This window comes from Giraffa tippelskirchi, chromosome 6, assembly GCF_054371585.1.
Source record: "Giraffa tippelskirchi isolate mGirTip1 chromosome 6, T2T-mGirTip1v1.2.pri, whole genome shotgun sequence".
NCBI lineage: Eukaryota > Metazoa > Chordata > Mammalia > Artiodactyla > Giraffidae > Giraffa > Giraffa tippelskirchi.
This window is the reverse complement of record NC_137280.1, coordinates 28,156,306-28,172,896: the sequence shown is the minus strand read 5'-3', so window position 1 is coordinate 28,172,896 and position 16,591 is coordinate 28,156,306. Positions and strand designations below refer to the sequence as shown.

General features: G+C 36.6%; 1 protein-coding gene across 4 annotated transcripts in view; it reads left to right on the top strand.

The window, feature by feature from the left end:
- CSMD3 (CUB and Sushi multiple domains 3) overlaps positions 1-16,591 on the top strand; it is a 1,311,921-nt gene that overhangs the window by 270,002 nt on the left and 1,025,328 nt on the right. For all 4 annotated transcript variants that reach the window (XM_081504393.1, XM_081504396.1, XM_081504395.1 and 1 more), the window contains one exon: positions 15,021-15,215. In XM_081504393.1, coding sequence (XP_081360519.1) covers positions 15,021-15,215 — 195 coding nt within the window. The remainder of the gene's footprint in view (positions 1-15,020; positions 15,216-16,591) is intronic.

Genomic DNA, 16,591 nt, shown 5'->3' with positions numbered 1-16,591 from the left:
GGATGACTGCTAATATATTTTCATTCTCTAATTTTCTTTTGCTTTGTTAACATTCTGGTAGCAATACAGGATATAGTTAGGTTTAAATAATCATAACATTTTTCATTTTACATGACCTTTCCACCCATAGCATTCCAACTATGATAGTTAGTTTACAAAACAAAAATACTGTTCTTCATAAGTTCATTTTAGGTGGTAAAATTTATTTTGCCAAAAGGGCACTGATATTTGAAATTGAAAGAACATAAATTGCCTGTTAATCACAGAATAAAAAGTACATATCCAGTAAATTACTGTCTGTTGATATTGTGCAGTGGATTTTTCTATTTAACCACTACTCTTGATCTGACTCGCAAAACTTATCTCTATTGCCTATGGGCCCTACCTAGTATCAAAATAGAATGATGTTACCTAGGTAGCATACAATTTTATATGTTTGATTTACACTAAAATTTCCACTATTTCACACTAACTTCCTTTGGAAATATTATCAGCCCAGCCAAAAATTTATCTTAATTAAAAAAAAAAAGTGGCAATAGACTTTTATCCTTCTCTTGCTTGAAATATTGGGTTGGCCAAAAAGTGGATTTGGGTTTTTCCATACAATGTGATGAAAAACCCTAATGAACTTTTTGGCCAACCCAAGAAAAGACCCCGATGCTGGGGAAGATTGAGGGCAGGAGGAGAAGGGGACAACAGAGGATGAGATGGCTGGATGGCATCATCGACTCGATGGACATAGGTTTGGGTAGACTCCGGGAGTTGGTGATGGACAGAGAGGCCTGGCGTACTGCGATTCATGAGGTCGCAAAGAGTTGGACACGACTGAGCAACTGAACTGAACTGAACTGAATGCCTTCTATTTATATGCATACTCCTCCCGTCCCCTACAATCAGTATAGTAATCTATTTTCCATTTAGGCAGATTTGTTCTTGTTGTTCAATCACTCAGTCATGTCCGACACTTTGCAACCCCATGGACTGTGGCACTCAGGGCTTCCCTGTCCATCACCACCATCTACTGGAGCTTGCTCAAACTCATGTCCATTGAGTCAGTGATGCCATCCAACCATCTCATCCTTGGTTGTCCCTTTCTCCTCCTCCCTTCTATGTTTCCGAGCATCACAGTCTTTTCTAGTGAGTCAGCTGTTCCCATCAGGTGGCCAGAGTGTTGGAGCTTCAGCTTCAGCATCAGTTGTTCCAGCGATATTCAGGGTTGATTTCATTTAGGATGGACTGATTGGACCTCCTTTCAGTCCAAGGGACTCTCAAGAGTCTTCTCCAACACCACAGTTCAAAAGCATCCATTCTTTGGCACTCAGGTTTCTTTATAGTCCACCTCTCACATCCATACACGACTACTGGCAAAACCATAGCTTTGACTGTATGGATCTTTGTCAGCAAAGTAATGTCTCTGCTTTTTAATATGGTGTCTACGTTTTTCATAGCTTTCTCCCAAGGAGCTAGCATCTTAATTTCATGGCTGCAGTCACTATCCGCAGTGATTTGGAGTCAAAGAAAATAAAGTCTATCACTGCTTCTATCATTTCCCCATCTATTTGCCATGAAGTGATGGGACAGGATGCCATGATCTTCGTTTTCTGAATATTTAAAAAGCTTTTGAATAAAAGCTTTAATCCAGCTTTTTCACTCGGCTCTTTCACCTTCATCAAGAGGCTCTTTAGTTCCTTTTCACTTTCTTCCATAAGGCTGGTGTCATTTGCATGTCTGAAGTTATTGATATTTCTCCCAGAAATCTTGATTCCAGCTTGTACTTCATCCAGCCCAGCATTTCACATGATGTACTCCACATATAAGTAAATAAGCAAGATGACAATATACAGCCTTGATATACTCCTTTCCCAATTTTCAACCAGTCTGTTGTTTCATGTCTGGTTCTGACTGTTGCTTTTTGACCTGCATACAGGTTTCTCAGGAGGCAGGTATGGTAGTCTGTTACTCCCATCTCTTTAAGAATTTCTCAGTTTGTTGTGATCCACACAGTCAAGGCTTTAGCATAGTCGATGAAACAGAGGTAGATGTTTTTCTGGAATTCCTTTGCTTTTTCTATGATCCAGAGGATGTTGGTAATTTGATTCTTACTCCTCTGCCATTTTCTAAATCCAGCTTGTACATCTAGAAGTTCTTGGTTCACATACTGTTGAAATCTAGCTTGGAGGATTTCAAGCATGACCTTGCTGGCATGAGAAATGAGTGCAACTGTGTGGTAGTTGAACATACTTTGGCATTGCCATTCTTTAGGATTGGAATGAAAACTGACCTTTTCCAGTCCTGTGGGAACTGCTAAATTTTCCAAATTTGCTGGTATATTGAGTGCAGCACTTTTGCAGCATCATCTTAGAGGATTTGAAATAGCTCAACTAGAATTCTGTCATCTTCACCAGCTTTGTTTGTAGTGATGCTTCCTAAGGCCCGCTTGACTTCCCATTCCAGGATGTCTGGCTCTAGGTCAGTGATCATACCATCATGGTTATCTGGGTTGTGAAGATCTTTTTTGTATAGTTCTTCTGTGTATTCTTGCAACCTCTTAATATCTTCTGCTTCTGTTAGATCCATACTGTTTATGTCCTTTATTGTGCTCATGTTTGCATGAAATGTTCCCTTGGTATCTCTAATTTTCTTGAAGAGATCTCTAGTCTTTCCATTCTATTGTTTTCCACTATTCCTTTGCATTGCTCACTTAGGAAGCCTTTTTTATCTCTTCTTGCTCTTCTTTTGCACTCTGCATTCAGATGGGTATATTTTTCGTTTTCCTTTTGCCCTTCACTTCTCTTCTTTTCTCAGCTATTTGTAAGGCCTCCTCAGACAACCATTTTGCCTTTTTGCATTTCCTTTTCTTGGGGATGGTTTTGATCACTGCCTCCTGTACAGTGTTATGAACCTCTTTTATAGTTTTTCAGGCACTCTTTCTATCACATCTATTCCCTTGATTCAATTTTTCCCTTCCACTGTATAATCATATGGAATTTGATTTAGGTCATATCTGAATGGTCTAGTGGTTTCACTACTTTCTTCAACTTACATCTGAATTTTGCAATAAGGAGTTCATGATCTGAGCCACAGTCTGCTCCTGGTCTTGTTTTTGCTGACTCTGTAGAGATTCTCCTTCTTTGGCTGCAAAAAATGTCATCAATCTGATTTCTGTATTAACCATCTCATCATGTCCATGTGTAGAGTCATCTCGTGTGTTTTTGGAGGAGAGTGTTTGCTAGGACCAGTGCATTCTCTTGGCAAAACTCTGTTAGCCTTTGCTCTGCCCTTATTTCTTATTTTTCTGAGTCAGTAGTTTGACTTCCTTTTCATTAAGTTAAAATAATTTTTAAAAATAGGAATTTATCCTTTTGATTGCTAAATCTGAGACTTTTTGAAGCTTCAGGGTGACTACTAAAATGAGAAATGTGGTCTAATGTTTGCTCCATCTCCAACATTCCATTGAGAACTGTGGTATGACCAGCAGCTTAGGATTTATTCTCATGATTAGAAACTGGCTTTTTTCAGTTAATATGTTTGCATAAGAAAACAGTTTTGAATGACACAGCTATGTAATTTTACTGATACAAGATGTTGCCGATGTGTTTCTTTGCTTATTATGATACACATTTAATTCATAATATGCCTTCTACTCTTTTCTTTTGCACCTGTTGCTCTCTACTGTTTTGTGTCTAAACATTACTCCTATAAACTCAGTGATGATCATCTTTTATATTTTTCTATTAAAGGAGAAAACTCAATTGAGCAATCCTTTGTTGCTTGCCAAATTACCACACAGGGTACCAAGTTCTTGATACACAAGGATGAATTAGAGCCCCTGTTTCAAGATGTTAATAGGCAAATGTGTAAAGAAGTAAATTCTATTTGATTATATATACTGAAATAAAAGTCCATGGGCACATGATAGATAGAATGACTGATTCAAAATATTCACAAAATTTTTAGTCAAACCAGAGTCTCCAATGAATTCTAAAAGACCATTTATGTCCTGTGTGAGTGAAATGGTTCGGTATCTGTGATAAAAGAACATCTTGTACCACAAGAAAAAAAAAGTTGGAACATGTATTGGTTAAGTGTTTGGTAGTCTCAGGATGAGAGGTACTAAGGTGGTTAAACTTGATGTTACACTCTTCTAAGTTATTTTTAATCACCTGGGAAATAAAACCCTGAGATTAATTTTCTGTAAGAAGTATAAACACGATTTTACTTCCCTTCAGTTCAGTCGCTCAGTCGTGTCCAACTCTTTCCAACCCCATGAACCGAAGCACACCAGGCCTCCCTGTCCATCACCAACTCCTGGAGTTTACCCAAACTCATGTCCATCGAGTCGGTGATGCCATCCAGCCATCTCATCCTCTGTCGTCCCCTTCTCCGCCTACCCCCAATCCTTCCCAGCATCAGAGTGTTTTCCAATGAGTCAACTCTTCATATGAGGTGGCCAAAGTATTGGAGTTTCAGCTTCAACATTAGTCCTTCCAATGAACACCAAGGACTGATCTCCTTTAGGATGGACTGATTGGATCTCCTTGCAGTCCAAAGGACTCTTGAGAGTCTTCTCCAACACCACAGTTCAAAAGCATCCATTCTTTCGTGCTCAACTTTCTTCACGGTCCAACTCTCACATCCATACATGACTACCTGAAAAACCATAGCCTTGACTAGACAGACCTTTGTTGGCAAACTTCCCATAGTGGATATAATTTCACAATGTTTTAAAGCATTGTTAATTGATCTCAGCAGGATCATGCTTCATCTGTTTGACTGAATAACTATGCAATTGTGTAGTCATGGTATCCATTATTTTTTCATTTGATTTTCATTCCAGTTTTCAAGGTCAGGTTTTCTTCTTGATTTTTTGCTAAGTATCTTGCCTTTCACAAGTATCCGTGTGTTCCTAACAAATGGGGATTTATTTTTTTGGAACCAAGTTTGTTTTAATGTGTTTTTTAATATAAATCACTCATCTTTTTCTAAATTACTTGGCAGAGTTTTACTGAATTTCTCCAAGAAAAATATGATTCTGTTCTTTTATAGTTCTTTATATATACTCTCAGGATTTAAATTGTCTTTTTAACTTTTTATTCTTTAACTTATTGGGATCATGTTAGGATACAATACATGAAAGATTTTTCTATAAGCACTATACCTTGTATGGTGCTTGATATGATACCAACCAAGAGATGAAAGAATAAATGAATCAGTGACATTTTGTAAATATTGTTATACAAATCTTCTACTGAAATTTGAGATTCTTGATTGCATGCTCTGTCATGGCCAACTCTTTGTGACCCCCATGGACTGCAACCTGCCAGGTTCCTCTGTTTCTGGGGCTTTTCAGGCAAGAATACTGGAGTGGGTTGCTATTTCCTCCTCCAGGGATCTTCCTGACCCAGGGATCAAACCTGTGTCTCCTGAGTTGCCTTTACTGCTGTGCCATGGGGAGGCCAGGAGTTGAGATTATACCTTGAATAATTAGCATTGAATGACGTTGACTGAAAACCATGTGTAACCTAAAAGTTGAGAATTATGTTTTATTTGCCATACATACTGAGGACTTAAGCCAGAGAGAGAATCTCTCAGATAGCTTTGAGGGACTGTTCTGATGAGGTAAGGGAAGAGCCACTATACATAGAAGTTTTTGCAAAAAAAAAAAAAAACAACCTGAAAAACAGAAAACCAAAATCCTGTAACAATAGGTAGTCGGAACACCAAAATATTACTGTTATTATGGAAAAACTAGACATCTCAGGCTAATGAATTTAGCACTTTTCTATGTGTGGAAAAATCTGGACTCATTGAAATCATTCCTTTAATTTGTACCTTAACAGGTACAAAGGGTCTTAACCTGAACCTTCCCTTAATCTTAACAAATGCAAAGGGTCAATCTCCTTTATTTCTCCATCCTCAGTTGCCTAAAGGTGTACAACTGGGTGTGAATGCAGTGGCTAATGGCTTGATGGCTACAACATCGTTTACTGATATGGCAAGTGACATTTTTGTCCACGGTAAAGTCATGACCCTACCTTTAGTAGATCATAACTTAATCACACCTAATTAAGATGTCTCAAATACAAAATTGATTGTAATAATAGTAAAGTTGCAGTGTGTTGAGCTAATAATAATGTCTGCCATGTAGTGAGTGCTTGCTCAGCATATAAATGACATATATATATATATATATAGTTTTATGTAATCTTATCAACAGCCCTTTAAAGTTGATACTCCCCAATCCAAATAGTATACATACATTATTTTGGCTGTTATTCTTTTTTAAAATTAATTTTGGTGATCCTATTTAATGCAGTTTTTCATATTGAATTAGTATATCTTAGTAAACTCACACTGTACATATCATACACACTATGAAAATCTCTGCTCATATATACATTTAGGGATTCCAGTTATTTACTCTCAGTTTTTCTCTTTGGAAGTGCATATAGTATCTCTCTCACAGTAACATTTAATGATGGAAAAGTTCTCTTTTCTATTCATGACATATGCATGTTATATAGATTCACTGCTGTTGCTGTTTAGTCACTGTCATGTCTGACTCATTGTGACCCCATGGACTGTGGCCCACCAGGCTCTGTTCACAGGATTTCCCAGACAAGAATATGGAGTTGGTTGCCATTTCCTTCTCCAGTATATTCACTACATAAACCTGTTTTTGGCCAACACTTTTGGAATACTTTTATACACATTTAGTTTCAACCTTACCACAGCCATAGAACTATCTTCACTGTATTTTCAAGTCTAATAGCTATTAGAGTTCTTTGATTCTTATATTTTAAAGTTTTGAATATCCTTGATAATTCTCATATTTTTTCCACTCTAGCTCAGCAGTCCCTAAAGATTTTGGCATCAGGGACTGGTTTCGTGAAAGACAAATTTTCCATGGACTGACGTGGAAGAGTGGATGGTTTAGGTGGTAATGCGAGCGATGGGGAGTGGTAGATGAAGCTTTGCTCAGTAGCCCTCCACTCACCTCCTGCTGTGTTCAGGAGGTGAACACACCTGGTTCCTAACAGACTGGTATCAGACTGCAACCCAGGAGTTGGGTATCCCTGCTCTAGCTAAGTCTTTATCCTGTTTTTAAAACTTATGTCTTAATCTAGACTAATTAAACTTTCTCAATTATATACTTTTATTTCAGCCTATATGTTTCTTTTATCCCAACTGCGTGCAAGCTGAGTTGCCCAATCTGACTGTTTGTGACCCCATGAACTGCAGCCCCCCAGGCTTCTCTTTCCATGAGGATTCTCCAGGAAAGAATACTGGAGTGGGTTGCCTTCCCCTTCTCCAGGGGATCTTCCCAACCCAAGAATTGAACCCAGGTCTCCTGCATTGCAGGCAGATTCTTTATTGTCTGAGCCACCAGGGAAGCCCAGAAATACTGGAGTGGGTAGCCTAACTCTTCTCCAGGGGATCTTTCCAACCCAGGAATTGAAGCAGGGTCTCTGTTATCCCAATTACTACATTATAATTAATATTTTGTAGTCATTTATTTCATTGGTTAGCATCATTTATTAACTCTATGAAGAAAGGGCCATGTCTGTCATTTGCAACACTAAGAGAAGGGGGCAGTAGAGTATGAGACACTTATGTAGCATCACCGACCTAATAGACATGAATTTGAGGAAACTCCAGGAGATAGTGAAGGACATAGGAGCCTGGTGTGCTGTAGTCCATGGGATTACAAAGAGCTGGACATGACTGAGGGATTGAACAACAACAATCCCCCAAACATTGTCCATGACAACTGCTTAATAAACATTTGTGGAATGAACATCACTTTTCATTCGGTAACAGCATGTGCTGTGCAATGATCTAAGACTTTTAAGTTAGAGACATACCCAATTCTACAACTTACTAGTTGGGTGGCCTTGGGAAAGTTACTTGATTCCCAATTTCTCTTTCTGTACAATGACGGAAATCATATATGTGGCTGGGTATTTTGTGAGGAAAGTTATGACCAACCTAGACAGCATATTAAAAAGCAGAGACATTACTTTACCAACAAAGGTCCATCTAGTCAGGGCTGTGGTTTTTCCAGTAGTTGTGTATGGTTGTGAAAGTTGGACTATAAAGAAAGCTGAGCACCAAAGAATTAATGCTTTTGAACTGTGGTGTTGGAGAAGACTCGTGAGAGTCCCTTGGACTGCAAGGAGATCCAACCAGTCCATCCTAAAGGAGATCAGTCCTTGGTGTTCATTGGAAGGACTGATGTTGAAGCTGAAACTCCAATACTTTGGCCACCTGATGCGAAGAATTGACTCATTTGAAAAGACCCTATTGCTGGGAAAGATTGAGGGCAGAAGAAGAAGGGGACGACAGGGGATGAGATGGCTGGATAGCATCACCGACTTGATGGACATGGGTTTGGGTGGACTCCGGCAGCTGGTGATGGATAGGGAGGCCTGGCATGCTGTGGTTCATGGGATCACAAAGATTCGGATACAACTGAGCGGCTGAACTGAACTGAAGGTGTGAAAATGAATGCTTAAAGCAGAATATGGTTCAGAGTTGGTTTCAATGACTGAGGCTATTAGATTCCTCAAACTGTTCATTTTTAGAAAGCAAGGAAAGTGGTTTTTTACACTGGTACACATCATAGAGCATTGTTAATGGTAAACTTCAAGAGCTTCTGATGAATAAATTAATTGTCACTTACCAAGTAATATATTTTTATGTTTCCTTTTTAATTAATATAGATGAATGTCACTAAACTATAACCTCTATATTACAATTGGATTCTTGTTTATCTTGGATCTCTCCCAAGTAATTTTTGGCTGTATCAACAATCCTTTACTCTTTAGAATATTTATGTTACCAAATTCCTTCATATTTGCTGATAAGTTCAATATCTGTGAGAAGAGAAGATAAAAAACACAGCTTTTCAACTAATTCACAACCATTTGTTGTGGATAGAACAGTAAAATTACATGAAAGTCTGACATTTTTAGAGACATATTTGAGTATAAAGTCTTTAGACATGTTTTCCATTGATCTTCTCAATTCACTAAATCGCCCACCCTAAGTATTTCAGTTTTGTCTTATAAACATGATCTTGTGGCATAATTCCAAGACTAAATTCAAATGAAGTTCAGTACGTAAGAAGTTTCTTTTATTTAGTAATCTTTGTATTAACAAATTTGATCAATGCTCAACCAACATTCTGATGAAAATAACTTTATAGTACTTCTTCCCAACACACTCCAGTCCCATTTTAATCTTTGCATTGCTGAATATTAAGTGGGATTTATCAGACTCTATAGCTTTGTTTTAATCACCTAAGCCTTTTGATTCACATATTAGTGTCATATGTTGGTGAAGAAAGATAGCTATAGTCTCTTTGGCAATTCTTCTTAGATGTAATCATCTTCTTCAGAAACACATTGAAGTGACAAGCACAATGTTGTTAGCTGGCCAGGTACATTTAATGAATTACATGAAAATTTTTTGTTTTATGCTTAGATCTCTATTTTTTTAAAGATGATTTTATAATAAACAAAATCATTACTTATTGTAAATACCATGTATAATAATGATTACTTTGCAGCGTGTATTGCTGAGCCTGACTTACCATGTGTATCTTCATTTTCTCTTGAAATTCAAACTGTTGATTGCTGGTAGAAGCAGTGTTTAAAAATTAGTCTAACTTAGCTGGTTTTCCAACTCTTATCGTAATGAAAAAAAAGCTAATTTTATTTAAAAGTTCATATTGCAACACTATTTAGAAAAATCAAGAATAAAACATGAATGTTTAATCAGAATATAGCATTTTTTTAAAATGGTGGGCTACTGTCCAACTCTGTGCAACCCAGTGATATGTAGCCCATCAGGCTCCTCTGTCCATGGGATTTTCCAGGCAAGAATACTGGAGTGGGTTGCCATTTCCTACTCCAGGGAATCTTCCAGACCCAGGGATCAAACTGCATCTGTCTCACTGCATCTCCTACATTGACAGATAGATTCTTTACCACTATCACCATCCGGGAAGCATATAATTCTTCCAGCTAGTAACATATATTTCTTGGCTCTGCGTTTTAAAATGGACATAAACAGCATAGAGAGAGAAGTCCCAAATTAAAGGGTTGGGAGGGGACAAAACATAGAAACCATGAGCAATGGCTATACAATCGGGATCTATTAAACCTGAGTGTGAAAGTCCTTAATAATGTGTTCATGAATTCCTCAATGTACAGAGGATGATGAGTAGGTTATTTTTAATGAAGGTCAAAGAACAAGGGCAAACAATAGTAGCAGTTTCCTGAAGAGGAAAACCAGATATATTTTGGAATTATTATTTTATTTTTAGTTTAATTTTGAAAACAGCCTAAATTCTTATCTGTCTTTTGTTTTGGATATAATTCAGCCACAAGGCAAAAGGTAAGTTTAGGTAATCTTTTAAAACTCAAATCAGTGTTATTATTCATTCACTGATTCACTTCATATGTTTTCTATTTGCTTTATTAGTTTTTTCTGTGTAATGTTTATTTGTTCATGTAAATAAAAGTTAAATTTGAGCATAGCAACTATTTAGAACCTTTTTCTTTCTTTCCTTTCATTTCTACACCTAAAGCTTCTTGTGAAATAATTTGGAAACTCCTTTTTCCTTAGATGTAGAAGTTCGTGATAATTGAAGTCCCAACCTCAATTATTTCTTCAGGGGTGAGAGAGAAAGAATGGATTGATTCTAAAAACACAAGTGGTAGTTTCATTAAAAGTATTTCCTTTTTTTTTTACTATATTCAAGGGATTCAATTCTTAACTCATTTCATCAAAACTTATTAAACTCCCCTCTCCTGCAGCAAACAGCTCATCTATTAATCAACTGAATTTTCTAAAAAATTAACTATTCCAAAATTAATTGTTCATTTCAAAAATATTTTTAAAAAAATTATTGAAAATTAACAGGAAATAAATGTTTTAAATTTTACCAAAAATGAACTGTAGAATTTGCCTTTATAAAAGAGTAAAGTGAAATATTAAAATTCATTAAACATGGTTATAGATATTTAAAATATTTTGCAAATATTAGTTTACAATATATAATTAAATGCTAAGGTAGCTTAAAGAATTACCTGTTATTTCTAGAAACCATTGATATTTAATAATAGTCAAGTTCTTTGCATTTCTAGGTTTGAGAACTTTAAATAATTGTTTTAAACTGAAAGTATATACTTTATTTCTAATGTATATAAGGAAAGTTATATGAATCTTCAATACTTCTTTCATTGATTGACCTCATTTGAAATTCATCACTCATTTTTTCTTTTCAATTCAGTTCAGTTCAGCACTCAGTTGTGTCTGACTCTTTGCGACCCCATGAACCACAGCACGCCAGGCCTCCCTGTCCAACACCAACTCCTGGAGTCCACCCAAACCCATATCCATTGAGTCGATATGCCATCCAACCATCTCATCCTCTGTTGTCCCCTTCTTCTCCTGCCCTCAATCTTTCCCAGCATTAAGGTCATTTCAAATGAGTCAGCTCTTCGCATCAGGTGGCCAAAGTATTGGAGCTTCAGCTTCAACATCAGTCCTTCCAATGAACAGCCAGGACTAATCTCCTTTAGGATGGACTAGTTGGATCTCCTTGCAGTCCAAGGGACTCTCAAGAGTCTTCTCCAACACCACAGTGAAAAGCATCTATTCTTTGGTGCTCAGCTTTCTTTATAGTCCAACTCTCACATCCATACATGACCACTGGAAAAACCATAGCCTTGACTAGACGGACCTTGGTTGGCAAGGTAATGTCTCTGCTTCTTAATATGCCGTCTAGGTTGGTCATAGTTTTTCTTCCAAGCAGCAAGTGTCTTTTAATTTCATGGCTGCAATCACCATCTGCAGTGATTTTGGAGCCCAGAAAAATAAAGTCTGACACTGTTTCCACTGCTTACCCATCTATTTACCATGAAGTGATGGGACCGGATGCCATGATCTTAGTTTTCTGAATGGTGAGCTTAAGACAGCTTTTTCACTCTCCTCTTTCACTTTCATCTAGAGGCTATTTAGTTCTTCTTCACTCTCTGACATAAAGGTGGTGTCATCTGAATGTCTGAGGTTATTGATACTTCTCCCAGCAATCTTGATTCCAGCTTCTTCTTCCTCCAGCCCAGCGTTTCTCATGATGTACTCTGCATATAAGTTAAATAAGCAGGGTGACAATATACAGTCTTGACGTACTCCTTTCCCTATTTGGAACCAGTCTGTTGTTCCATGTCCAGTTCTAACTGTTGCTTCCTGACCTGCATACAGGTTTCTCAAGAGGCAGATCAGATGGTCTGGTATTCCCATCTCTTTCAGAATTTTCCACAGTTTATTGTGATTCACACAGTCAAAGGCTTTGGCATAGTCAATAAAGCAGAAGTAGATGTTTTTCTGGAACTCTCTTGCTTTTTTGATGATCCAGTGGATGTTGGCAATTTGATCTCTAGTTCCTCTGCCTTGTCTAAAACCAGCTTAAACATCTGGAAGTTCATGGTTCACGTATTGCTTGGAGAATTTTGAGCATTACTTTACTAGTGTGTGAGATGAGTGCAATTGTGCGGTAGCGTGAGCATTCTTTGGCATTGCCTTTCTTTGGGATTGGAATGAAAACTGACCTTTTCCAGTCCTGTGGCCACTGCTGAGTTTTCCACCTTTGCTTGCATATTGAGTACAGCACTTTCACAGCATCATCTTTCAGGATTTGAAATAGCTCAACTGGAATTCCATCACCTCCACTAGCTTTGTTCATAGTGATGCTTCCTAACCCCACTTGACTTCCCATTCCAGGATGTCTGGCTCTAGGTGAGTGATCACACCATTGCAATTATCTGGGTCATGAAGATCTTTTCTGTACAATTCTTCTGTGTATTCTTGCCACCTCTTCTCAATATCTTCTGCTTCTGTTAGGTCCCTACAGTTTCTGTCCTTTATTGAACCCATCTTTGCATAAAATGTTCCCTTGGTATCTCCAATTTTCGCGAAGAGATCTTAGTCTTTCCCATTCTATTGTTTTCCTCTTTTTTTTTTTTTTGCAGTACCATTGAAAAATTAAATAAAAAAAAATTTTTTTTCACTTAAACACTCTCAAAAGTACCATGTGCTTATTATGGGTAAAAATATAAAATTTCAACTTTGTTTACTGCGCTAATTATCAATAAATGATTGTTGATTTTATACAGTTGCAACTATATTTGATAAAGTGTTTATTTTGGTATTTTTACTTAATATTGTTATTGATATTTTCAGCATTATAGTGGTTTATAATTATTTGATTTAATGTAAAGTGATATCATCAACTTATCTGATTGAACAAATAGGATGAATATCAGTTTAAATTGGAAACATTTTATTTTTGCATTGCAGTGTCTTTTTTAGCTTTTTATTTTGCAATAATTTTAGACTTTCAGGTAAATTGTGAAAATAGTACAGGGCTCCCAAATACATACTCTTATCCAGCTTTCCTTAATATTAGTCAATTAATTTCCTAGTTAATTACAATTTGTGTAATACTATTAGCTAAATCATAGACTTTACTCAAACTGGAATATCTTTTAGTCTATTTATTCCTTACTATTTTTATTTCTGTTGATCTTGATTTGTAGTATAAATGTAAATAATATCATAGAAAATTTAGGAAATGCTATTCCCCCCTAACTTCATTAAATTCTATAACTTCTTCTACTTCTATAAAACTTTTCTGTTTTTTCTCTTAAAGTGAAAATGTATTTTTCTCTGAAATGAATATTATTTTTAAAAAATCTCTTGTATTTGTATACTTGTGTACTTTAAGCATAAACTAATAAAATAACAAAGTAACAGATAAATATCAGGGAGTTTCCAGATATTTTGAATATTCCTCTAATTATAACTCACAACTGTATGCACTTGTTATGATAATTCTCATTATATTCTCAAGGTTAAACACATGTTAGAGCTGAAATTCTAGCCCAGTCTCTTGAATTTCACAAATATGTCCATTTTTTACTGCTTTAAATTTTTTTTTTATTTAAGTGAAAAAAAAGTTTCAACCAAAAATGTATATAAATATTTTCAGATGAATGTTCATGGTTTAAGGTTAAGTAGAAGCATCAAAGTAATGGAGAGCATATTGATAAAACTTGATTTTTATATTACTATGTTAGTAGAATGTAACATTGAAGAAGCCACATAAATGATATTGCTCTTTTTAATTGTCTGTGAAATGTGATTTATTTGTTGTTTAGTTGCTCAGTTGTGTCTGACTCTTCTGCGACCCCATGGACTGTAACCTGCCAGTCTCCTCTGTCCATGAGATTTCCCAGGCAAGAATATTGGAGTGGGTTGCTATTTCCTTCTGGAGAAGGCAGTGGCGCCCCACTCCAGTACTCTTGCCTGGAAAATCCCATGGACGGAGGACCCTGGTATGCTGCAGTCCATGGGGTCGCTAAGAGTCGGGCACGACTGAGCAACTTCACTTTCACTTTTCATGCACCGGAGAAGGAAATGGCAACCCTCTCCAGTGTTCTTGCCTGGAGAATCCCAGGGATGGCGGAGCCTGGTGGGCTGCCGTCTATGGGGCCGCACAGAGTGGGACACGACTGAAGCGACTTAGCAGTAGCAGCTATTTCCTTCTCCAGGCGATCTTCCTGACTCATGGCTAGAACCTGGTTGTAAAATACGAGTAAAATCAATATTAATTTAAAAAATTGCTGCAAAAATAATATAATATATCTGAACCCAAGGATAGAACCCAGGTGTAAAATATGAGTAATAAATCCTAATTTAAACAATTGTTACAAACAATAAAAAATATCTAAATTTTTCTAGCATGAAGATAGGCATGTAATACCTATTCAGGAAAATTTTGTTCCTTTTCCATACTTCTCTGTAGATGTAATTGAAATAGAAGACATTTCCATTATTTTGTAAATCTTTAAAGGAAAAAGGACATCTGTATCTACATGTAATTTTATAAATCTAAAACATAAAAATATGTATTAAAATAACTGTAAACTCCTTTTCCTTCTATTCTGTAGAATTGCAGAGTAGCTCTTGTGGAAATCCAGGAGTTCCACCCAAAGGTGTGCTATATGGTACAAGATTTGATGTTGGGGATAAGATCCGCTACAGCTGTGTAACTGGGTATATCCTCGATGGCCACCCTCAACTCACCTGTATAGCCAATTCAATCAATACAGCCTCGTGGGATTTTCCTGTTCCTATCTGTAGAGGTAAAGAAAAAAATAATGCTTATCTTTATGTTGACTGAGTATTGCTTTGCCATAATGAAAGTATTTTAAAAATGAGTGATATATATTTGCAAAACATATTTAGTGCTTGTTTCTTTTACAAAATCTGAGGCTTAGAAAAAAATAAACATATACAGTATATACAGATTAAGGAAAATACTTAAGACAACATTACTTGTGAAATAAGACAGTGGATTACATTACTATATTTATGGATGTGTTTATACATACATTGTGTATATGTGTCAATACATGTATGTATTTGTACATACATTGTGTATATGTGTCGATAGTACATAGAACTTTAGACTGTCAGTCATGACTTTGTTTTCATTTTGAAATATTTACTGAATTTATGACTCTTTTAAAGGTAGGTGAATTAGCTTGGGAATGTATGAAATTAAGAATGCTGTGTAGTTTATTATTAATAATGATAAGGATCACTTGTATTATGGGAAAGCATAGTAATATACTAATGAGAACAAAGGTTCAAAGTACATAACCTAGAAGATAGAACATGTTCAACTTTAGTGGAATTTGTGCATGAATTTTGTTGTTGTTCGATTGTTTGTGACTCCATGGACTGGGGAGCACACCAGGCTCCTCCATCCTCCACTACTGTCCAAAGTTTGCTCAAACTCATGTTCAGTGACTTGATGATACTATTTAATAATTTTATCTTATGCTGCTCCCTTCTCCTTTTGCCTTCAATATTTCCCAGCATTGGGATTTTTTCCATTGAGTTGGCTCTTCGCATCAGGTGGCCAAAGTATTGGAGCTTCAACTTCAGCATCAGTCCTTCCAATGAATATTCAGGGTTGATTTCCTTTAGGATGGACTGGTTTGATTTTCTCACAGTTCAAGGGACTCTTAAGTGTCTTCTCCAGCACCACATTTCAAAAGCATCAATTCTTTGATGCTCAGCCTTCTTCATGGCCCAACTCTCACATCTCTACATAACTACTAGAAAAACCATAGCTTTGACTATATGGGCCTTTCTCTGCAACGTGATGTCTCTGCTTTTTATATTCTGTTTTGCAGCAGTGATTTCCACCATTCTCTCTTCCAGGTAACTTATCAGCTTTTCTTACTCAGTTATTTTACTGTTTAATCCTTCTAGTATATTGTTAATCTCTGTTTGTTTGTTCTTTAGTTCTTCTCAGTTCAGTGGCTCAGTCATATCTGACTCTTTGCTACCCTATGGACTATAGCACACCAGGCTTGCCTGTTCATCACCAACTTCCCAGAACTTGCTCAAACTCATGTCCATCAAGTCAATCATGCCATCCAACCATCTAATGATGCCAAAGTCCACCATTAGTTCTTCTTGGTCTTTGCTAATCATTTCTTGCATCTTC